General features: G+C 43.6%; 1 protein-coding gene across 1 annotated transcript in view; it reads right to left on the bottom strand.

Annotated features, from left to right (window-relative positions):
* The window catches only part of LOC141110640 (cell adhesion molecule CEACAM1-like), a 122125-nt gene extending 104371 nt beyond the window's left edge, over positions 1-17754 (bottom strand). The window contains exons 1-2 of the mRNA XM_073602108.1: positions 17456-17754; positions 2528-2833 (exon numbers count right to left, since the gene is read on the bottom strand). Of these exons, the coding sequence (XP_073458209.1) occupies positions 2528-2833; positions 17456-17519 (370 nt within the window). The 5' untranslated portion in view covers positions 17520-17754. The remainder of the gene's footprint in view (positions 1-2527; positions 2834-17455) is intronic.
* Positions 17755-26094: the final 8340 nt, after the last annotated feature.

Here is a 26094-nt window from a genome sequence, read left to right as displayed (position 1 = left end):
TACAAATACAAGAACTGTTAAAGAGGAAGTAAACCCTGGTGGGTTTTTCTTCCTTTCTTCTTCCCTGAAAAGTACAGGCATAATGTGCTAGTATGCATCGCATACTAGCACATTAAGTGACCCTTAAGTGCAAACGAAGCCTGCGTCGTCCCCGCTGCAGGCCGCATCCATCTTTGCCCGTCTTCCTTCGAGGGCAACAGACTTTGGCTCTGACTGGCCAGAGCCGTGTGACGTCACTCCTGCGCATGCAGCTGTTCCTTTAGAGAGCATGCGCCGGTGACACCATCGGCGCATTAAACAGTAAATATCTCCTGAACGGCACGCGTTTAGGAGATATTTACAGTACCTCTAGGTAAGCCTTATTCTAGGCTTACCTAGAGGTACAACTTACACGGGGAGGTTTACAACCTCTTTAAGGGCTCTTTCACACATTCATGTCTGTTTTCACAGACTCCGCTTGCTCAGCAGATATCGATCCATTGATCTCTACTGAGCTGGCGGATGACAGGTCCATCACCGCTCACTGTGCGGAGATGGAGCTGTCAGAGCCCCTGCTCTCCTCTATTGGGGATCGGATGAAAACTGATCCGCCTGTCCATTTTTATCCTATCCGAGACGGATGGAAAATAGGGTTTTCATCTGTCTGGATTTAGCGAAGCAGATCAGATCAGATGTCAGCGGTATGTCACCGCTGACATCCGTCACTCCATAGAGGTACATGGAGCGTCCGTTCAGGTCCGCCTGAAAAACTGACAGACGGACCTTGAGTGTTTGAGTGTTGCTCTCTCTGTATTCAGTACCTTAGCTCCTGGCCCCACCCACTTCTTTTTGCTAGTTACTATACAGGAATAGAAAAGGCAGGCCAGACCATCTACAACATCTCTAAAGTAGAACTAAAGCCAAAACTTTTTTTTTTCCATTTTGAACAGCGTAAGGATGGCTTGTAAGATTTATATTTTCCATCTCTGTCCATTAGGGAGATTTCCTTTCACTTCATGGCCATAGCCAAAAGAGAAGGTGAGAGAAAATCCCTTTAAAGTGAGGGAATCCCTGGTTGTCAGTCACCAGGATCATTGAAGCTAGGGTCCCCATTGGAAAATTTCCCCACTATTCCTGTTTCGGGAACAACCCAAAATTAGTGTTTTTTTTTTTTTATTTGTTTTTTTTTTTTGTTTTGCTCTCACTTTTGGTGATAACAGGACAATTAACCACTTGCCGTCCACTTGCACGATCCCGCAAACTGTCGCAGCTATACGTCGGTCCCTTTAAGCAGGATAGCAGGCGTGCATGCCCGCTGCACAGCAGGGGTGCCGATGCTCGTGACCGGCGGTCATGATGACCACCGGCCATGAGCGATTGCGAGCACGAGAGGCAGAACAGGGACCTGTGTGTCCCAGTTCTGTGAGGAGAGGAGAAAGATCATGAGTTCCTACGAGCTGGGAACCACAATCTCTTATCTCTTATAATCAGTCCCATCCCCCACAGTTAGAACACACACATAGGGAACACAGTTAACCCCTTGATTGCCCCCTAGTGTTAACCCCTTCCCTGCCAGTGACATTTACACAGTAATCAGTGCATTTTTATAGCACTGATCACTGTATAAATGCCAATGGTCCCAAAAATGTGTCAAAAGTGTCCAATATGTCCACCATAATGTCACAGTCCCGATAAAAATTGCAGATCGCCGCCATTACAAAAAAAAATAATAATAAAAATGCCATAAATCTATCCCCTATTTTGTAGACACTATAACTTTTGTGCAAACCAATCAATTTACGCTTTTTGCAATTTTTATTACCAAAAAATGTAGAAGAATACATATTGGCCTAAACTGAGGAAAAAAATTGGCTTTTTTAAAAAAAAAATTGGGGCTATTTATTACAGCTAAAAGTACAAAATATTGTGGTTTGTTTTTCAAAATTGCCGCTCTTTTCTTGTTCGAAAAAAGATTTTGCGCAAAAAATAAAAACAGCAGAGATGATCAAATAGTACTAAAAGGAAGCTCTATTTGTTGGAAAAAAAGGACGTCAATTTTGTTTGGGTACAGCATCAATTGTCAGTTAAAGCGACGCAGTGCCGTATCGCAAAAAATGGCCTGGTCATTGAGCAGCCAATTCTTCCGGGGCTGAAGTGGTTAAAGAGGGTGAATACTAGCTCATTATGCCTCTGTCTTGCGTGTTTTTTTTTGTGGGTTTACAACCACTTTAAGATGAAGCAAAAACTGTGAAACTGCTGATATGTTTATTGTATTAAGTTGATGTTGTTCTGTGATTTGATTTCCCCAGTTTAATGACATCTTAATCTAATTTACTGATCAAATACAAAATATTTATTATATTTATTTAAAAACTCAAAGGGTAATAATAGCAGCACATTATCAAATATTGTTCACTAGCTGTGTACAAGTTAAAATGTAATAAACCTAAAAACAAAAACTCTGGAATAATACAGTATCTGTCAATCTTTCCACTAAGCATGAGATCAGTTATAGCAATGATAGCTTAGATGGGAAGTTATTACTTACTATAGACTCTGAGCCCATACAAAGAACTCTTTATAATTGTACTGTTTGGATATTGGGCAGTCATGCTATAATTTCCCTCATCTTCCGAAGTCAGACGGTCCAGTCTCAGAGTTCCATTCACATACAGCTCACATCTTCCTACATACAGACCAACACACCCAGGAGTCCCACCAGGAAAACTCTGTGCAACTGTAGCATTTTTAAAATTCCATGTTATTCCTGGATTGTCTTGAACTGGTATAGATTCATAAAAATAAACAGATCCTCCAACAATTTCATTCTCAAGCTGGTAAACAAATACAGCACCTGCAGGAAAACATTTAAATGGTCAGTAAATGTAACGTACAATGTGCCTTAAAGTGATTGTAAGCGATCACCTTGTAAAGCAACCCATTCAGTTTAAAAAAGAAATGAAAGGCAAAACATTTTTGTACACATATAAAAAAAATTCTATAAATACCTTTTTTTCTCTTTTTTAGAAGTGATCACATTCCCTCTGTTCTCAGCTTCATAAGAATGAGGGGGGGAGCAACAGTATTCTGGTCTTCCCATTGAATGGCTGGGCAGGGGAGGGGGAGGTGTCAGGACAAGTCTGATCATTGCAGGAGAGCAGGCTGAGAACCCAGCACAGCTACAGAACTGACCACGGTGTGCTCTCCTGTTTAGTGTGGTCATTTTTTTTATAGGAAAACAGAGGGACTGGCAAGAACACCAGGTATTCCCCACGAAGGAAGCAATACAAAGAGAACAGAAAACTTTTTCATACAAGTACATGGTACAGGAGACACATCAGAAGTATGAAATGCTGGGTTTACATACTCTTAAAATAAATACAATTCTTACTATTATTAACATTACAGAAAGATTTGTGCAATTTTTAGGAGCATAAAAGTACTTCAGAATGTTAAATTACATTAGAGTTTAGATCAGGGATGCTCATCCACTTGAAGAGCATGGGCCAATTAAGCCTGCTTGTATGGATCGTATACTAGCACATTATGATAGACATACCTTAAAACGAACCCCGGTATGCCGTTCCTTTAGAGCGCATTCGCCAGTGATGTCACCGGCTGCTGTTCCATGGAATATCTCCTAAACGGTGCACATTTAGGAGATAATCGTTTTAAGTACAGGTAAGTTTTATTATAAGCTTACCTGAAGGTAAAAATGTCTGAAACGACTTTACTACCAGGTTAACCACTTCAGCCCCGGAAGGATTTACCCCCTTCCTGACCAGAGCACTTTTTTGCGATACGGCACTGCGTCGCTTTAACTGACAATTGCGCGGTCGTGCGACGTTGCACCCAAACAAAATTGACGTCCTTTTTTTCCCACAAATAGAGTTTTCTTTTGGTGGTATTTGATCACCTCTGCGTTTTTTATTTTTTGCGCTATAAACAAAAAAATGCGACAATTTTGAAAAAAAAGCAATATTTTTTACTTTTTGCTATACTAAATTTCCCCCAAAATATATAAAAAAACTAATTTCTTTCTCAGTTTAGGCCGATATGTATTCTTCTACATATTTTTGGTAAAAAAAAAATTTGCAATAAGCGTATATTGATTGGTTTGCGCAAAAGTTTGCGTCTACAAAATATGGGATAGATTTATGGCATTTTTATTATTAATTTGTTTTTATTAGTAATGGCAGCGATCTGCGATTTTTATCGTGACTGCGACATTATGGCGGACACATTGGACACTTTTAACACTATTTTGGGACCATTGTTATTTATACAGCAATCAGTGCTATAAAAATGCACTGATTACTGTGTAAATGACACTGGCAGGGAAGGGGTTAAACACTAGGGGGCGATCAAGGGGTTAAGTGTGTCCTAGGGAGTGATTCTAACTGTGGGGGGGATGGGCTACCTAGGACATGACAGTGATCCTGGCAGGCCGCAGGAAAAGAGGGGGGGAAGAGAGAGAGGGTCAGGGTGCAATGTATGCTGGTTGTTTAGGAGCGGGGTGGGAAACCGGCCGCAGTGTCCTTAACAACTGATGAGTCATCAGCTGTCAAAGGGTTTCCCCACTGACAGCTGAATAAAAAAAAGTGGATTTTAAGGAGAACCCCACACCAAAATTTAAAAAGAAACCAGCTTCGGATCCCCCCCAAAATCCATACCAGACCCTTATCCTGGCATGCAGCCCAGCAAGTCAGGAAAGGGGAGGGGAGGAGCGAGTTCCCCCCTGAACTATACCAGGCCACATGCCCTCAACATGTGGGGGTGGGTGCTTTGGGGAGGGGGTCTCTGCCCCTCCACCCCAAACCACCTTGTCCCTATGTTCATAGGGACAAGAGCCTCTTATCGACAACCCTGGGTCGTGGCTGTCGGAGACTGCAGGCGGGGGCTTATCAGAATCTGTAAGAATGGAGCCCAGATCCCGCCCCCCTCTATGTGAATGGGTATCAAGTACCCTACCCATTCACCAAAAATGTGTCAAAAAGTAAAAACCACAAGCAACTGTTTTTGACAAATCCTTCATTAAAAAATTAAAAAATCGTATCCCTCAATGTATATCCATCATCAATCACGCAGCCCGCCAACCCACAAAAAATCCACTTCCCGGGAGGTTACCCGCTGTGTGTCCGCTCTGCACTTTGGCAAGTGCAGAGCGGACACACAGCGGACTTACATAGGCAAGGGGCGGGGCAACCCATGACATCAGAAGGGGGCAGTGCCACTTTGACGATAAATATAGAGGGACACTATTTTTTAATTTTTTAATAAAGGACTTGTTAAAAACTGTTTCTTGTGGTTTTTTACTTTTTGACACTTTTTTGGTGAATGGGTAGGGGTACGATGTACCCGATACCCATTCACATAAGGGGCAGAGCCCCCCAAGCCCCAAAGCACCCACCCCCCCATGTTGACAGCATGTGGCCTGGTATGGTTCCCCTCCCCTTTCCTATCCTGCCGGTCTGCATACTCAGATAAGGGTCTGGTATGGATCTTGGTTGGGACCCCACGTCGTCTTTTTTTTTTTCAATAGCCGGGTGCTGGCAATGGAAACCGCGAATCATTTTAAATGGGATTTGACTCGTTTTTTTTTCCTTTAGAAATGCCATTTTTGCTGTAGCATGTTACAGATGCGCCACTTTACGGGCACATTAGGAGGACCCCCCAAGCACTATATTTAACCACTTCAGCCCTGGAAGATTTTACCCCCTTCCTGACCAGAGCACTTTTTACAATTTGGCACTGCGTTGCTTTAACTGACAATTGCGCGGTCATTCAATGCTGTACCCAAACTAAATTTGCGTCCTTTTTTATCCCACAAATAGAGCTCATTTTTGGTGGTATTTGATCACCTCTGCGGTTTTTATTTTTTGCGCTATAAACAAAAAAAGGGCGACAATTGTGAAAAAAATATACATTTTTTACTTTTTGCTATAATAAATATCCCCAATTTAAAAGAAAAAAAAATTTCTTCATCAGTTTAGGCCAATATGTATTCTTCTACATATTTTTGGTAAAAAAATTGCAATAAGCGTATATTGATTGGTTGTCCTGGATGGCTTAACTCCAATGTAAAAATGCATATAAAAGCAAAGGAGAAGGCCTTCAAAAAATACAAGGTTGAGGGATCATCATTAGCATTCAGACTTTATAAAGAATGCAACAAGAAATGTAAGGGTGCAATTAGGGCGGCTAAGATGGAACACGAAAGACACATAGCGGAGGAGAGCAAAAAAAATTCCAATAAATTCTTTAAGTATGTAAACAGTAAAAAAGGGAGGACAGACCATATTGGCCCCATAAAGAATGAGGAAGGATGGGGAGATAGCAAAGGTATTGAATGTATTCTTCTCCTCAGTCTTCATGAGGGAATCGGGGAGCTTCAGTAACCAAAACGGCAGTGTTTATCCTCATGACACATCATAGGAAGCACCTCCATGGTTAACAGAGGACAGAATTAAAATTAGACTTGAGAAACTTAACATTAATAAATCACCGGGACCAAATGGCTTGCATGTGAGGGGACTTAGTAGAAATTAGGAACAATGGTCTGGAAATTACTTGACTGAGCTCCCTGACAGCCTACTGACTGAAATGGTACCAGGTGATTGGGGAAAAGCCAATGTAGCACCAATATTTAAAAAGGGCCCAAAATACATCCCTGGGAATTACAGACCGGTTAGCCTAACATCAATAGTATGCAAGCTCTTGGAGGGAATGATAAGGGACTACATACAAGATTTTAGTAACGAGAACGGTGTCATTAGCAGTAATCAGCATTGATTCATGAAGAATCGTTCTTGCCAAACCTATTAACCTTCTATGAGGAGGTGAGTTTCCATCAAGATAAAGGAGGGCCCTTAGACGTGGTGTATGTGGATTTTGCAAAAGCATTTGACACAGTTCCCCATAAACGTTTACTGTACAAAATAAGGTCAGTTGACATGGACCATAGGGTGAGTACATGGATTGAAAACTGGCTACAAGGGCGAGTTCAGAAGGTGGTGGTAAATGGAGAGTACTCAGAATGGTCAGAGGTGGGTATTGGGGTCCCCCAGGGTTCTGTGCTGGGACCAATCCTATTTATTTTGTTCATAAACGACCTGGAGGATGGGGTAAACAGTTCAATCTCTGTATTTGAGGACGATACTAAGCTAAGCAGGGCAATAACTTCTCCGCAGGATGTGGAAACCTTGCAAAAAGATCTGAACAAATTAATGGGGTGGGCAACTACATGGCAAATGAGGTTTAATGTAGAAAATGTAAAATAATGCATTTGGGTGGCAAAAATATGAATGCAATCTATACACTGGAGGGAGAACCCCTGGGGGAATCTAGGATGGAAAAGGACCTGGGGGTCCTAGTAGATGATAGGCTCAGCAATGGCATGCAATGCCAAGCTGCTGCTAACAAAGCAAACAGAATATTGGCATGCATTAAAAAGGGGATCAACTCCAGAGATAAAACGATAATTCTCCCGCTCTACAAGACTCTGGTCTGGCTGCACCTAGAGTATGCTGTCCAGTTCTGGGCACCAGTCCTCAGGAATGTTGTACTGGAAATGGAGCGAGTACAAAGAAGGGAACTAAGCTAATAAAGGGTCTGGAGGATATTAGTTATGAGGAAAGGTTGCGAGCACTGAACTTATTCTCTCTGGAGAAGAGATGCTTGAGAGGGGATATGATTTCAATATTCAAATACCATACTGACCCCCACAATAGGTATAAAACTTTTTTGCAGAAGAGAGTTCAACAAGACTCGTGGCCACTCATTAAAATTAGAAGAAAAGAGGTTTAACCTTAAACTACGTAGAGGGTTCTTTACTGTTTGAGCGGCAAGGATGTGGAGTTCCCTTCCACGGGCGGTGGTCTCAGCGGGGGGCATCGATAGTTGCTTTTAGATAAGCACCCGAACGATCGCAACATACAGGGATATACAATGTAATACTGACATATAATCACACACATAGGTTGGACTTGATGGACTTGTGTCTTTTTTCAACCTCACCTTTTATGTAACTATGTGTCTATATAACTATGTAAATGGTTTGAGTGAAAACTAGCCGTGTGCAGAATATTTCATTACTTCCCTTATTGTACCTCCCACACTTTGTATTTCCCCATTCACGGAGAGTCACCCAGACATAGAGCAGACACAGGGGATTTACTGTATAGATATAACATATCTGGGTTTTAAGTAAGGGAATCTAACAAATAAAAAGTGTCCCAGAGGATTGCCAGGAACAGAGATGCTATTGTGAACAAGAAAGAAATCCCTGTTGTTTAATTTATGTGTCAACGTTTGTGCACTAAGGAAAATGATCACCAAGCAACATTCCTTCGGCTCCAGTGTTATTCTGTCAGGTAAGTGTAGCAACTGCCAAGTGAGAAAAAGCTGGTAATGGCATGATATGGTTGTATAGACAGGTGCATTCCAAAATGTAAAGCTACAAGGCATTCCAAAATGTAATGCTAATAAAGGGTCTGGAGGATATTAGTTATGAGGAAAGGTTGCGAGCACTGAAATTTATCTCTCTGGAGAAGAGACGCTTGAGAGGGGATATGATTTCAATTTAAAAATACCGTACTGGTGACCCCACAATAGGGATAAAACTTTTTCGCGGAAGGGAGTTTAACAAGACACGTTGCCACTCAGTACAATTAGACGAAAAGAGGTTTATCCTTAAACTTCGTAGAGGGTTCTTTACTGTAAGAGCTGCAAGGATGTGGAATTCCCTTCCACAGGAGGTGGTCTCAGTGTTGAGCATCCATAGTTTCAAAAAACTATTAGATAAGCACCTGAATGACCACAACATACAGGGATATACAATGTAATACTGACATATAATCACACACATAGGATCGACTTGATGGACTTTTTTCTTTTTTCAACCTCACCTACTATGTACCTATGTAACCATATGGTTTGCGCAAAAGTTATAGCGTCTACAAACTATGGGAAAAGATTTATGACATTTTTACAGCATTTTTATTTATTTTTTTATTTTTTTACTAGTAATGGCGGTGTTCTGTGATTTTTTTCGGTATTGCAACGGACAGATCGGACACTTTTGACACATTTTTGGGACCATTGACAATTATACAGCGATCAGAGCTATAAAACTGTGTAAATGTCACTGGCAGGGAAGGAGATTAACACTAGGGGGCGATCAAGGGGTTAAATGTGTGTTCCCTCAGTGTGTTCTAACTGTATGAGGATAGGACTGAGAAGGAGAGGCGACATATCGCTGATCCTACTTACTAGGAACAAACGACATGTCTCCTCTCCTCTGACAGCACAGGGATTTGTGTGTTTACACACTCAAATCCCCATGCTGGCGCTCGTGCATGCGATCGCGTGTGGCCAGTGTGACCGCGACCCCCGTTGTGCAGCAGGCGTGCCTTCTGGTGGCCGAAAAGGGGAAGGACGTACCCGTACAGGCTTTCTCCCAGGAGAGCCATTCTGCTGCAGTATATCTGCGTGAGCCGATCGGGAACCGGTTAAAGGAATTTTTCATTTTTAATGTTGCACTCTATAGCATAATTAAAATCACTGCTCCTGAAAAAATGATCCTTCAAAAATGGGAACTTTTGATTTTTCCTGTTTGGCTCCCATAGACTTCAATGGGGTTCACTGTTCGGGTTATAACATTTTCCCCGTTTGGGAGTTCTGCTGCAAACCGAACAGGGGGGGTGTTCGGCCCATCTCTAATGGTGGGTTGGCAAGCCCAGATCACGATCAATGGGTTGCCAACCCTGGGCATGCACTTCCCTGGTTTGAAGTCACAGGCCACATCAGAGGGCTACATGGGTTGAGCCCCGCTGGTTTAGATAAAACTGTAATATTTGGGAAATGTTTTTTACTACACTTAAGTGGCTTTTCATTTGAGGAATACTGTTCACTTGCTCTTAATGCTATTATTTCATCCAGAAAAGTTTCATAATGAGATTATGGTGCTGATTTAGAATTGGTAAAATGGCTGCACTGTCCTGCCAAACAAACTATGTAGCAGGTTTAGATATGCACTAGTAAACATAATTAATAGAACTCTTAATCTTATTAACAACTGTAGTTTTATTGAAATAAATTGGATCAATAATATCAAGGGTAGTCTATTTTTATGAATCATGTGTAAACTTTTAATAGGTGACTATATTACCTACAGTAATATACACATGTTCATACAGAGTATATACAGTTTTCCAATGTCATGTACTGTAGACAAACAGTCTGAACAGAGTATGGAATACAGGCATACTGAGTCAAGATGTGAGGGGGTGTGTGTTCAAGAGGCAGACTGTGATTGGGAAGGGGCGTGTGCCAGAGGCAGGTTGTGATTGGTCAAGGGGTGTGGTGGCAGAATAAACCACCCAATACCGGCATGCTGTGTGTCAGCACAGTGTCCTGTACATCTGAATGGCCAGCCAAAGAATGAAAACTGACCACACTAACCCTTATCAGCTTCAGAGCTTTGTGTGGTCAGTTTAGATTTAGAACAAGGTGACTGGCAGGATCTAAAAGGTTCAGATGAAAGAAGTATGTGAAAATGGTAGAGACTAGAGACTATGATTTATAAAATACACATATGAGACCACACATAAATAGAAGATTTCTCTTGACTTCCTGTCCCAGGGATGCAACAAAAAGTGAGAGGAAAACTCTTCAATGTGAGGGGAATTCTCCACTTAAGTGATGTCACCTCAGCAGGTGTTCTTAAAAAGTTCCTCTCACCTCCTGTTTTGGTGACAACTCAAAATTTTAGATTTCCACACAATTTCTCGGTGACAATGGTTACCAAAATAAATAGAGTTGAATCTTCCCTGAGGGTAAACAGACAGCAAATGCAATTTGACAAAGGGTTTAAGCCTTCCAGACCAAAAAAAAAAGTTTAGCCTTTACATCAACTTTAAATCACCAGCATTACATACTGTATTTGTTATCAAGTGGAATCTTTTGGTTAACTACAGAAATATAGAAAAAAAATAGGGCTGGGGAAATTAAAGATTAATTCCTTGATTTATCGTTAATTTTTATGATCGATCAAAATTCTTTTGATTGGTACTGACCGCTCCGCCGGCTTCCGGGTTTTCAGGGAGTTCCGTCGGAGATCCGGTAATGTCACGGACATCGACGTCACCGGACTCCTCCCCCCTTCCCCAAGTGCCCCCGTCTGCTAACGAAGGGAAGGGGGGAGGAGTTTGGTGACGTCGATGTCCGCGACGTCACCAGACAGCCTGGACAGTGATGGTAAATATGGATGTGGTTAACTGGGATCGTTCAGTGAGCTAAGTGTAGGCAAATTTGATAACCTCCGTTTTTAACATTTTTGTCCTTAGCGGCTGATAAGCTGTGATATTTTTGCTGTGTGGATCGGCTTCTGCTGTTGCCATGACGGCGGCGCTTGCTACAGTTTGAATTAAAGACATATTTGTGTGAACTGTGAAGTTAAGTCATGGATTGTGGAAACGAACTAGTGTCGAGTGATTGTATATAGTGTATACCACATTTACCACTGACTAATGCAGAGTTGCATGCAAGGAGATCAGCTAAAAGTAGTTGGATCTGTATGTGCGTTAAAATTAATCGAAATTAGTTGATTAATCGATTAAAAAAAACCCATTAATGGAACACAAAAATTTTAATCAATAACAGCCCTAAAAAAAACAAAGCAAAAAGCCAAGCCATTTGCTACAGCAAAGTGGGACCATCAGTTGTGATGTTACTTTTCAAAGACATCCTGTAACACAGCAGGCTATAGACAATTGTCCAAATCAACTGTTTTCGACTTTTAGCTTTTCTTAACATTGGAATTCTATGTTTTGCCAGTATAGTTTATCTCTCAAACTCATACTGTGGAACTTTTTTCTCGTTTGGACCTATCCACTATAACCCTACAGCTGAAAAAAAATTCAGATTGGGCCGTCAATAGCAGACCAAGGCTTTAAAGAAACCGACAAGAACTTTTTTTTTTTCAAATATTTTTGCACATGTCATCTTTTAAGGTCACACAAAGTCTAGTCCCTAGCATCTAAATGTCCATGCCACATTGTAGATTTTGTCACCATAACTATTAGCAACAATATGTTATGTATATTGTCTTTGACCATTTTTAGAATGAACCTGAATTTGTGTACAATGTATGTACAGTATATACAGTAGCTATAAATCTGTGTACACACACGTATACCTCCCGCCGCAGGACAATAGCCTAAGCCAGAGGTCCAGCCTTCACCCATCGCGGCGGGTTCTGCCCCCAGGACCTTCAAGGACTGGGTACCCTTTTAGCATGAGGGTCCACTCCCTTGGACCTGTACAGCACCCTGCAGGAATTCCTTAGTGCTGTGGTGTCTAGGATTCCACTATGCAGGGTCCAGCACCCGAAGGTTGCATTACAGGCAAAACCTTGTTGTTGATCCTTTAATCTTCTTTACGAGGCTTGTGTACCATTTATCTTAGCATAGTAGCTTTTTGAAATTGATCCGATCTAGAAATGCTGTCCCTTGATTCTTAAGAACCTGTGTGGGATTACAGCATGGAAGCTCACAAAGAGCTCAAAAAATGACCATCCACCTTTTTTAGACACTGGCCAAAAAACTGGAGTACTTCCTATATGTGAGGGGTTATATAGGGGATCACTTCCTGTTTTTGGTTATTCTACAAGTGTCCATTCACCTATAGGTGGTGCATAACCAGGTAGTAATGTATATGGCTGCTCTATATCCCGTGATGTGCGAGAAAGAAATGGTTGTTTTTAAAACTTTTTTTTAGCATTGATACATGTCCTCTAGTGCAGTACCCGGGTCCCCATACACTTTTTACGGCAATAACTTGCATATAAGATGTTTGGCTCATCCCTCATCTTAATGCATAGAATGCATTAAGATAAAAAAAAACTTCTGCCTTTACAACCACTTTAAGTGACAAATTTGGCAATAGACACCCAGTATATGGGGGCACAGAGTAAATATGAATAATGCTACATGAAAATATTCATACAAGTGCATCAGAGTTCTAATGCCCCGTACACACGATCGGATTTTCCGACAACAAATGTTGGATGTGAGCTTGTTGGTGGAAAGTCCGACCGTGTGTATGCTCCATCGAACATTTGTTGTCGGACTTTCCGCCAACAAATGTTTGCAAGCATGCTCTCAAATTTTCCCCCAACAAATGTTTGTTGTCGGATTTTCCAATCGTGTGTACAAAAGTCCAAAGTACAAACACATATGCTTGGAATCACTCATCACTATTGAAATTCCTTTTTATCAGCTCGCCGTACGTCTTGTACGCCACTACGTTCGTAATTGTTGGCCAACATTTGTGTGACCGTGTGTATGCAAGACAAGTTGGAGCCAAGGCCCTTCGGACAAAAATACACGGTTTTGTTGTCAGAAAGTCCGATCGTGTATACGAGGCATTCGTTTGCGAGGTCTGTTCAGTTCTTTTCAGCAGCAAGGTGAACTAATTGAATGAAAATGGAGATTTTTCTCTCCTCAACTCTTTCTCAGTCTGTGCCTATCCTATCCTCTTTCCGGTTGAAGGGCTAAATAAAGATCTCACACAGGAGTTCCTGCATACCTTGATTAGCTCTACCTGGGAGGAAACCAACTAGGCTGAGGAACCCTCCTTGCCAGGACACAGACTACAGACCAAGCTGGACCCAGTCAACAAAATAAACAAGTTTCATTTCTGCAGAATCATGTCTCCTGGTACTGTTGGACCTCAGTGCAGCGTTCGATACAGTGGACCACAATACTCTACTCATCCGCCTCACAGAAGTAGCAGGAGTCACAGATTCAGATCTACAATGGTTCGCATCCTTCTTAGGAAATCGTTCTCAGACAGTGAAACTAGGAGCATTCACCTCTGAAACCCACGCAATCTGTTGTGGAGTCCCTCAAGGTTCACCCTTGTCATCAGTGCTCTTCAACATCTACATCCACCCACTCCTCAAAATCATCAGAAAATCGGACCTCTGCTTCCATTCATATGCTGATGACACTCAACTCTACTTTCGCATCACTGGACAAAAAGACCATCATCAGCGACTAGAAAAATGCCTCACTTTGATAGATGACTGGATGACCACTAGCTCCCTCAAACTCAACGGATCAAAAACAGAGCTTTTCCTACACGCAAACCAAAGTTCCAAAACTGAGACCCAATGGACACCTCCCACCATCTTTGGACAGACCATCTCTCCAAGCACAAAAGTCAAGAGTCTCGGAGTCATTTTTGACTCAGAAATGTCAATGGATAAACAAATAGGATCAGTAGTCAGCGAATCTCACCATCTCCTCCGCCTGCTACGTAGACTCATCCCCTTCATTCCAGAGGAGGACAAAGCAGCAGTAGTTGGAACAATCCTTAATTCCAGACTCGACTACGCAAATTCCCTCTACATAGGACTACCCCAATATCAGCTTGCGCGCTTACAACTCATCCAAAACACGGCGGCAAGACTGCTAACAGGAAAAAAACCCTGGGAATCCATCTCCCCTTCCCTGAGGAGCCTACATTGGCTAACCATAAAGATTCGAATCACTTTCAAGACCCTCTGCCTCACCCACAAATGCATACAAGAAAACGCTCCTCAATACCTATGCAAGAAAATAAAACGCTACACACCCAATCGCAGTCTTCGATCTTCTAACCAAAACCTCCTCCTTATTCCCAAACTCCGCTACAAAACAAAGGGAGATTGAAGATTCGCAGTCCAAGGACCACAGCTATGGAACGCTCTACCGACTTACGTCCGCATGGAAGAAAACTATCAGGCCTTCAGAAAAAAACTCAAGACCTACATCTTCTAAGAAGCTGGACAACACAGGATGGATCTAGCACCTTGAGGCAATTCAGTTTGCATTTGCAGCACTATACAAATCATTCATTCATTCATTCATGTAGAATGCCACAACACATATGACAGCATTCTTAGGAAGGCATACCTGCCTTCATCCACCAGACTTTTCACAATCTTAAAACCTTTAAAATTTAAATCAAAGTTTAAATTAACTCTAAACCTACTTTTGGTAGGTAAATAATACAATGTAAATTGAAGCTTATACATCAGACCAAAAAGGTAGATAACCGAGAAGGAAGAAGGGATAGAGGTATTTGGCTCCAAAATGGGGACAGTCTTTTCAAGTGAGGGATAGTTGGGGGTTATATCTTCCATGCCTTAAAGCGGAGCTCCACCCAAAAGGTGAAGCTCCGCTTGTCTGCCTCCTCCCCTCTCTGCTGCCACGTTTGGTACCCTTTGAAGGGGAGTGGGGGAGCGGGTACATGCTTCCACTTTCGGCTGAGTTCGAAGCGGCAAACTCACCTGGAAGTTTGGCCCCCCTCCTCCTTTCCCCGCTTCCGGACCATTAAGAAAGCATCATAAGGGACCAGCTGTGAAGCCACAAGACTCACTTTCAAAGTCAGTAGCTACAGCATTTGCAGCTGCTTACTTTAATTTTTTTCTGAAGGAGCCTGGAGCTCCGCTTTAAGGATACTACATACTAGAAGAATTATATGTGTTGGAAAATGTTTGTTTTCTGAACAATCTCTGCTTTTCTAATGGTTAGTGTGGCCAAATCAATGATCATTTGCGACTGTATAGATGAGAATATTCTATGGGTGAAATTTTTTTTGTCAAAAGAACAAAATTTTAAATATAAATGCAATCTTTTATTTGGGAAAAACTGTACATATTGCGATGCATGTGTTCTAGGCAATAGAAACCTGTTTAATATGTCTTGGATTCCCTTAGCATGGTAGATACATTTTTAAGTGTTTTCAAATGAAATTAGTTGACTCAAAGATGGCTTGATCCAATGTTCTTTTCAGAATTTCAGTACGAAGATAAGAATAAATATCTACTGGTATATGGCTAATTTTGTGTGTGCTGTGGTAATGCACAGTAAAACATACATTTTACAATGTGAAAACGCAAAGCACAGAGTTGTAGAGAACCCACAAGTTTCTCTTTCCTTGCCTTTCTAAAGTGTTGTCGGCAATGGGCATTATTACTATATTCCTAATTACCTATTCAAGAAATGGTCACAAGTATGCTGAAATATGTGTATGTAAATACATAGAAATATTAAGACAGTTTAAGGTACATATTAGTAAAATATGTTAATTCTATTATAGTAATTACACGTTTTTTAGTTATATTTTATTTGAATCTATATTATATAGAGATAAAAGTTACGCCTAAGCTTTTTTATTTAAAAGTACTGGTAAGAGGTAGCAAAATACTATCAGTTCACAGCAGAAAATGTGTCATGAAAGACGTCCTGTTAGTTCAGCTGTCGGCGGAAGATCGGTTAACAGAACTACTGTCAGTAGAGCCAGAGGATGCGTTCGGAGGCGCGTTGGCGCGAACGGACGCATGCGGGTGCGCGCTAATACGAACGGGTGTACGCGGGTACACGATGATACGAACGGGCACGTATGATCGGTACTCGGGCGTGCACGTGTGCACGCGGCGGCGCGCAGACGTGCAGTGTGACAGCTTTTGGCGCCATTAGGCCTATTTAAGGGTGCCTGTCAGCATGCTTCCTTGCTGTCCGGTCTACAGCGTTCCCTGTGACCCTAAGCTTTCCAGTATACCTGTTTACCTGATTCCTGTTACCCGGCTTGTTCCTGACTTCTCCTGTTTGCTGCCAGTCCCCGACTATGGCTTGTCTGACGATTCTCCTGCCTCATCCTTCAAGTTACCTGCCTGTCTGTTGCCGACCCGGTCCGTGCCCTGACTACTCTCCGAATTCCGTTTTGTACCTGCTCTGCCTGCCTGTGTTTGACCCGGCCTGTCTGACTTCGCTAGTGCTTCCAGTGGTACTACAGAACACCTCCCTGCTGCCTGCTTGTTCGTGGGTTTCTGCTAGCTACAGTGCCTCTCTATCCAGTCAACAGTTCCAGTGTTCCTGCCAAGAGTTCCGGTTCATCTACCAGTTTTTCCAGTGCTCCAGTTGTACTACAGAACACCTCCCTGTTGCCTGTTGTTCCTGAGTTCCTGTCAGTGGATCCAGTGTTCCTGTCAGTCCTCCTGCTGCTGCACCAGAGGTCCGGATCTACTCTACACCTGCCACTTGCCAAGCACTTGTGGCCCCCTGCGCTCTTGAGTCCCTGTCTTCTCTATCAGGGGCTCTCGAACCAGAGGCACACGAGAGGCTACTCCTTGCATTCTGGGCTCCACCACCAGGTACGTGACAAAATGTTACTGTGTATTGGGTGGCAAAAGCACAATGCAGCTCATTTATATGATGGTTAATTACAGTGTAAAGCACGCTCTACCTTAATTTATTCTATAAAACCCAGTTTTTGTCTGAAAATATCTGTTTTGATATTTTTGCTTCACCTTATAGCTCCTGTTATAGTGTTATTATTACATTTATCTGGTGGAATTGTCTTAGGTACTGTAGGTGGTGTGAGTAACAAAAACTCTGGATCAACATATTAAATGTCAGAGCAAACTTACCTGAGTTTAGCAGCAACAGGACACAAGGGATCATCAATGCCATTCCTGCTGACGTCCTACTCATTCTTCTTTAACTGGAAATGGTTGCTGTATAGATTAACAATGCTTAACAATTTTCCTGTTTAAAGTCAATTTTCTCGAAGTTGTCCTCCTTGTTGGAGTTGGAGTTGTTGTGCTTTCTAGTCCTTTATTATTAAGCCTCACAGTCACTCACTGCTAGAGGGAAGTGTGAGAAATATTACTTTATAACCACGTCTGTTGGAACACTGCAGTGTGTCATTATACACAGCTTCCTGGTCTGATTTGGCAGTAATTTAATTTACATAAAGGAGATATCAGGTAGTAACATTGTAATAATAATTTCTGGGTTTAATTTTAGCACTTGTGTAGTGCATTGCAATATACAGTTACCTCTTGCAGACAGGAATATCCCTGTTTTTCTTAAAGCGGAATTCCACCCAAAAGTGGAACTTCCGCTTAAAAGGGGGATGTAAACCCTCATAGTTTTTCACCTTAATGCATTCTATGCATTAGGGTGAAATACCTTCTGAAGTGCTGCAGCCCCCCAGCCCCCCCCCCCCCATTTTACTTACCTGAACACTGTCATCCTCCATTCGGGAACGAGCACACCATCTTTAGCTGGTGTCTCATGTCCTGACTGGATAGATTGATAGCAGCGCAGCCATTGGTTCCCACTGCTGTCAATCAAATCCAATGACGCGACACTGGGGGGGGGGTGAGTCCTGCATTCTGTGTGAATGGACACAGATGCGGGACTCAGGAGCGCGCCCGTACGGGTGTCCACCAAGGAGAGCGCGTCTCCAGCATGGATACTTGATGTGGGGAGGAGCCACCAGCGCCACTGAGGGACCTTAGAAGAGGAGGACTGGGGCCACTCTGTGCAAAACGAACTGCACAGAGGAGGTAAGTATGACATGTTTGTTATTTAAAAAAAGAAAAGTGAGGGTTTATAACCCCCTGACGTACCACATTTGACACGTCATTTTTTTGGGGGGTGGGGCGTGGGTACCTAGTTTTGACAGGTACCCAGCTCCCACTTCCGCTTGGGCCGCCTAGGCGACTCCTCCCCTCCCCCTCCCTCTCTGCAATGTTCTGGGACACATCACAGGTCCCAGAGGATTGCCTGGCTATTCAGGATGTGTAGCACGACTCGCGCAGGTGCCCACGCTTGCAATCCCGGAGCCATGGAGAGGGGAGGAAGAAAAGCGAGGCTTCAGGTGGCCGCATTGCTGGACCATGGGACAGGTGAGTGTTTGTTTATTAAAGTAAGCAGCTACACTTTTTGTAGCTGTTGACTTTTACTAAACAGAAAAATGAGTGGAACTCTGCTTTAATATTTGTTACATTGAGTCACAAGTGTGCTCAGGGGCCCGCCAATCTGCATTCAAATCTGTCAGCGCAGCACAAGGTAGATAGGCATATGTTCCAGCTGTCCATCATTCAGGGGGGCCTCTTTTTAAAACTAAATGCCTCTTTCCACCTTAGTTGACCCTCTTTTATTTCTGATGTACAGTACAACCCTCAAAAAAAATGTACTATGTAAGTGAAGCAGGGCCGGTACAAGGGGTGGGCAGAAGGGGCGGATGCCCTGGGCGGGACCATTTACTGGAGGAAAGGGGGCATAGTAGAGGCCACGCTACAGACCGTTTTGATCTTTGGCTGCAGCACTCCCCTCCCACCTCCTCCTCTTGTTTGACACACAGCGCCGGGAGCGCTGTGTGTCACACAGCTGGGTCTGTGTGTGTGTGTTCGGCCGCGCCGTAAAGAGGACCCGCCCCCCTAGACTGGCTCATGTAGTAGCAGAGTTAACCAGTGTTCCGCCTATCACACGAGCCAGTCTAGGGGGGCGGGACCTTGTTATGCCGCCGAACACACACACAGACCCAGCTGTGTGACACACAGCACTGCAGGAGATGTCAGCTGTGTGATCCATCCATGGCAGTCTATGGTGAGTCTGCATTCATAGGCAAAGTGAGGCTGAAAATATGGTCACAGAGAGAGAGGCTGCGATTATGGTCGCAGAGGCTGCGATTATGGTCACAGAGGCTGCAATTATGGGCACAGAGAGGCTGCAATTATGGGCACAGAGAGGCTGCAATTATGGTCACAGAGGCTGCGATTATGGTCACAGAGACTGCGATTATGGTCACAGAGGCTGCAATTATGGTCACAGAGAGGCTGCACTTATGGTCACAGAGAGGCTGCAACTATGGTCACAGAGAGGCTGCAATTATGGTCACACAGGCTGTGATTATGGTCACAGAGGCTGCGATTATGGTCACAGAGGCTGCGATTATGGTCACAGAGAGGCTGCAATTATGGGCACAGAGAGGCTGCAATTATGGGCACAGAGAGGCTGCAATTATGGTCACAGAGGCTGCGATTATGGTCACAGAGAAAGAGGCTGCAATTATGGACACACAGGCTGTGATTATGGTCACACAGGCTGTGATTATGGTCACAGAGAGAGAGGCTGCGATTATGGTCACACAGGCTGCGATTATGGTCACAGAGGCTGCGATTATGGTCACAGAGGCTGCAATTATGGGCACAGAGGCTGCAATTATGGGCACACAGAGGCTGCGATTATGGGCACAGAGAGGCTGCAATTCTGGGCACAGAGGCTGCGATTATGGTCACAGAGGCTGCGATTATGGTCACAGAGGCTGCAATTATGGTCACAGAGAGGTTGCAATTATGGTCACAGAGAGGCTGCAATTATGGTTTCAGAGAGGCTGCAATTATGGTCACACAGGCTGTGATTATGGTCACAGAGGCTGCGATTATGGTTACAGAGAGGCTGCAATTATGGGCACAGAGAGGCTGCAATTATGGGCACAGAGAGGCTGCAATTATGGTCACAGAGGCTGCGATTATGGTCACAGAGGCTGTGATTATGGTCACAGAGAAGGAGGCTGCGATTATGGTCACACAGGCTGTGATTATGGTCACAGAGAGAGTGGCTGCGATTATGGTCACACAGGCTGCGATTATGGTCACAGAGGCTGCGATTATGGTTAGAGGCTGCAATTATGGGCACAGAGGCTGCAATTATGGGCACACAGAGGCTGCGATTATGGGCACACAGAGGCTGCAATTCTGGGCACAGAGGCTGCGATTATGGTCACAGAGAGGCTGCGATTATGGGCACAGATAGACTGCGATTATGGGCACAGAGAGAGAGGCTGAAACTATGGGCACAGAGAGCCTGTGATTATGGGCACAGAGGCTGCGATTATGGGCACAAAGAGAGAGGCTGAAACTATGGGCACAGAGAGGCTGTGAATTATGGTCACAGAGGCTGCCATTATGGGCACAAAGAGAGAGGCTGAAACTATGGGCACAGAGAGGCTGCGATTATGGGCACAGAGGCTGCAACTATGGGCACAGAGAGGCTGTGATTATGGTCACAGAGGCTGCGATTATGGGCACATTGAGGCGGCATTGATGGGCACAGCGGTAGGCTGCATTTGATGGGCACAGGTGAGACTGCATTGATCTCTTGTATCATGTCTGCAGTCTCTGAGGGGAGTTTGCTTAATTAGCAATGGTATTGGTAATATGCAGCAGGAAGGGGGTTAATGCACTGTCACTGATGCATTAGTATAGATCCCATTGTCTGTAGGCGCTGTAGCTTTTCACAGGGGGGGGGCAGTTTTTCATCTCTGTCCTGGGCACCGGATGACCTTGTCCCGGCACTTAAGTGAAGTTCGTTTTCCCACTGACCATCCCAGACCCTTGGAGCTACCCTTACCTCTGACACTTCGGGTTCCGTTATGTGTAACAGCACAGACTCAATCCCCTTTGGCACAGCCGTAATGCAATACCAGTGTGCACTAGATTTAAAGACAACTTCATTATATATATATATATATATATATATATATATATATATATATATATATATATATATATATAGTGAAGTTGTCTTTAATTCTAGTGCACACTGGTATTACATTACAGCTGTGCCAAAGGGGATTGAGTATATATATATATAATATACCTTTTTTTGTCTTCACCTTTATCCTCCGACTTGCACCTGGTATGTAAATTCAAAGAAGGCAACACTACGCACAGGAATACTTAAACAAGAACTTTGTTTACTGTATTTGCTTTAAAGTAGAACACTACAATAGTTGTACTGTCAGACCAACGTAGTGTTACAGTCAACAGATTTCAGCTTACAAAGGTATTATACAGATGTAAAATGCTTGAATTAACTTGCTAGTAATGTGCTAAGGAAAATAGGATATATGGCAGAGTGAACTGATTTCACTATGAGCACTGTCCCATCCTTTGCATGCTTTGTAACTATAAGGGCGTCAAATGCTGATTTAATAAAGTATAGTACAATCTTTAGGGAGCTCCCATTAAATGATATCACAGTAACTTTAATATGGCAATGAAACACAAAGCCTCGTGTTTTTTTAGACAGTCCTTCTTTTCTTCTTTCTTCTGCTAGCTATGAATAAAGTGAATTTGTAATCCAATGGTTAATGACTCCCGATCAAAGCAAGCTGAATATTGAATCAAAGTTATGGTACAGCAGTACTGCAACTATCTCTGATTCCAATGACTTAGTACCAAATTCTCAATGAGACACACGCCCGGGCCTAGTTTTAACTCAGTCTAATCCTTTTGGCTTTGCTTGTGGGACTATGGATCCCAGCAACTCTGTATTGTACAGATGAATGTGTAAAAGTGCTTCAAGGAAACTTTTGGGCAACAGCCCTCTCACCCAACCAGGACAGTGTTGTCAGGAAGTTCCGCTCTGATGTACAGGGTCCTGTCTCTGGCCGGCCGGCACTTCTGCGCTGCTCCGCTCCACACAACGAGACACTCCAGAACTCTCAGATGGCTCCGACAGGCTCCTCTGGCTCCTTCCCAGTCTTGCCCCGTCGTCAGCCCAGCTCACTGGTGTGTCACAGTATTGCTGCTCGTATCGCTCTTCCATGGAGGTAGGCCGCGCTGCGCTGGAGACCTCACACAGATCCTCCCAGGCTGGCCATGCGTGTCTAAGAGACCCAAGATGGCCAAGCCCTTTTATAGTCTTCCCACAATGCAGTTCTGTTCTCCTGATGTTCATGAGAGTTAATGGGCATTATGGGTAGGTCAAGTTAATGTCCAATTTAAACAAACACTTCCTATCCACTTCTTGAACAATGAAAAATAAAAATGCAGTTCTTTCATATTTTGGCCGCTAGGTGGCGCCAGATGCTAAGCTATAACATAACATTAATTTATATAGAAAAAATGTGACCGCTACATAAGCAATGTGAAAAATGTAAAAAAGTGTTACATTAGGTTAGACCATTCATCCAACCTCTAAAATTGGGGGGTTTTTTTTTCGAAAGCTAGTGAAAAATAATTTGTTGGTTTAATTTAAATTATTTGTGTGATATTTCAGGTTTCTCTAAATCAGGAGCAGGAGCGCTCCAGGCAAATTTTTTATGAAGGTGCTGTGCAGGTGCTGGAAGTATAAGGGGGTAGCTGATTTGGGCTTGCCCAAATGGTGGGCATTGTCAAAAAGGTAGTGTTTTTTCACGGTCTATGGCTTGTAGTGTGCAGGATTATTCGGCAGACCACATATAGGTCCCTGGCTCTTCTCTACCATTGCTTAATAGCTAGCAGTGGTTACCGCTCCATTAGGGCCACAGGGGCTCTGCCCTCCTAATCCATGGGCCCCCCTAATCTACATGCAGGGTGCCGGACGCACGGATTTCAGTGGGGTTTTTTCTTTTTTGAAGCACATGATTAGGGCCTGAGGCTCTAATTGGCTGCAAAAAAGGGTAGGCTTGGGGCGCAGAGCACTGCACCCTGAGCCCACCCAGTTGCGTGACATTAGCAAATTTAATAGTTGCTAATGTTTTCTTGCTTCTCCTCCTGGCCAATCAGGAAGTGGTTCCTGAGACCCGATTGGCCGGGGATTCTTGGGACTCCTGGTCAATCGGGTCTCATGACCCACTTCCTGTTTGGCCGAGAGGAGAAGCAACGGCCCCTCAGCACTGATCACCACTTTCCCGGCTCCATAGAACTAGTCCCGTCCTCCTAGCAGAGCCCATAACAGAAGCTTGGGCCAGGAGCAGCATTATGCGCAAGTAAGGGGGGCAGGTTTGTTTGCCGCCCCCCCAAAAAAAAAAATATTGAGCACCAGCCATCACTGATAGCTAGGAAAAGTTAAGTGCAAACTTTGAAGTGGTCAGGACTATCTAACCTATACAGCACAGCAGTCACTACTATGTGACAAACAACATAGAATATGGAGTGATCAGTACTATCTAATGACAATAAAACCTGGAAGCTGATTGGTTTCTGAACTGCATAAGCTTTAGCACTCTCCATTTTTAGTAAATCAACCCCCATGAAACCAATTACATCGATGGTCAGTGCTCAGTGTACCCTCCTACATTGGTGGTTAGTGCTCCTTCTTGAGACTTGCTCACATGGGTGGCTGGAAGGCAGTTACAGCAGGGTAGTTGGGCAGAACAGCATAATGATGTCATGGCCTGCACATGCGTGGTAGCCCAAGAACCAGGTTTCCGCATGCCACCTAGTTCTGGGCTACTGCGCATGCATGTCATTATGCCTTGCATCATCACGCTCAGAGCATGCGTGGCTTCTCAATGGCCGCCATTGCCAGAATGTCTCTGTTATTTCTGCCAGGGTATCTGAAATGGAGGGTCTTTTCCCTCATTCCCCACCTGATGTGGGGATGGACACATTTGTAGGTAGGTATATATGGCGGTGGCTTTCACTTGTCTTTCTCCCACTCCTTCTTTGTCTGCTTGACGTTGCACTGCTTGTGTGGATGTTTATTAACCTCTTGGCAGCACATTTTTGTGATAATCAGGTAAATCCTTTTACTATGTTATAGGCTACTCCTTTGCATACTTTATTATGTATAAACAACAATTGCCACGCTAAATACAAAAATAATAATATAATATACGTTGGCCCATTCCTCCATGCAGATCTCCTCTAGAGCAGTGATGTTTTGGGGCTGTCGCTGGGCAACACAGACTTTCAACTCCCTCCAAAGGTTTTCTATGGGTTTGAGATCTGGAGACTGGCTAGGTCACTCCAGGACCTTGAAATGCTTCTTACGAAGCCACTCCTTCGTTGCCCGGGCAGTGTGTTTGGGATCATTGTCATGCTGAAAGACCCAGCCATGTTTCATCTTTAATGCCCTTGCTGATGGGAGGAGGTTTGCACTCAAAATCTCATGATACATGGCCCCATTCATTCTTTCATGTACACAGATCAGTCGTCCTGTTCCCTTTGCAGAGAAACAGCTCCAAAGCATGATGTTGCCACCCCCATGCTTCACAGTAGGAGAAAAACACAAGAGAAAAGCGCCTCTGAGTGCAGGTATTTAATGGAGACACATAACAAGTAATCCACACTTACATGGAAGAAAAGGATGACAAGCCACAGGGAGGGGAAACTCCTGGGTCAGTGCATAATGACCATAGCGCGGATCGGCAGTCCAGTGATCGAATTGAGGCAGCCGCGGTCACCCGCTAGGGAACCGGCCAGCTGAACTCGCCGTAGATCTTGACAACTGAGAAGCTGCTCGCTGACGTGTGATGTCACTGAAATATGGGAGATCCACAACGCGTTTCAGAGCATGCGCGAGGCTCAAACGGGCATGCGCGCTCCTTTGTGAAGTGTTATTGTCTATAAAAAAAACCTTGCCCTCAGCGCTGGTTACACTTCAGAGATGCTATCACCTTCCAGCTACAGACTATTTTGTCATGGACATTTTCTAATTTTATTACTATTATCATTATCCCTAGCATCCTGGCTTTGTAGTTGTACTCATCTATATACTGATATTGGTCTTTTTTATTATCCCCAGTAGGGATGAGCTTCAAGTTCGAGTCGAACTCATGTTCGACTCGAACATTGGCTATTCGCCAGTTCGCCGAACAGCAAACAATTTGGGGTGTTCGCGGCAAATTCGAAAGCCGTGGAACACCCTTTAAAAGTCTATGGGAGAAATCAAAAGTGCTAATTTTAAAGGCTTATATGCAAGTTATTGTCATAAAAAGTGTTTGGGGACCTGGGTCCTGCCCCAGGGGACAAGGATCAATGCAAAAAAAGTTTTAAAAACTGACGTTTTTTTGGGAGCAGTGATTTTAATAATGCTTAAAGTGAAACAATAAAAGTGTAATATCTCTTTAAATTTCGTACCTGGGGGTGTCTATAGTATGCCTGTAAAGGGGCACATGTTTCCCGTGTTTAGTCTGGCAGCAAAATGACATTTCAAAGGAAAAAAAGTAATTTAAAACTACTCGCGGCTATAATAAATTGCCGGTCCGACAATACACATTAAGGTTCATTGATAAAAACGGCATGGGAATTCCCCACAGGGGAACCCCGAACCAAAATATAAAAAAATGACATGGGGGTCCCCCTAAATTCTATACCAGGCCCTTCAGGTCTGGTATGGATATTAAGGGGAACCCTGGCCAAAATTTTTTTTTAAAATGGCGTGGGGTCCTCCCAAAAATCCATACCCGTCCATAGGGGGCGCATGGGTGCCGCCCCCCACCAGGCAGTCACCAAAAAAAAAATGTCAAAAAAATGTTTTTTAATACTGGCCCAAAAAAAAAAAA

The sequence above is a fragment of the Aquarana catesbeiana genome, linkage group LG10 (genome assembly GCF_042186555.1).
Source record: "Aquarana catesbeiana isolate 2022-GZ linkage group LG10, ASM4218655v1, whole genome shotgun sequence".
Lineage (NCBI taxonomy): Eukaryota > Metazoa > Chordata > Amphibia > Anura > Ranidae > Aquarana > Aquarana catesbeiana.
The sequence above is the reverse complement of the archived record's forward strand: the minus strand, read 5'-3'. Positions and strand labels throughout refer to the sequence as shown.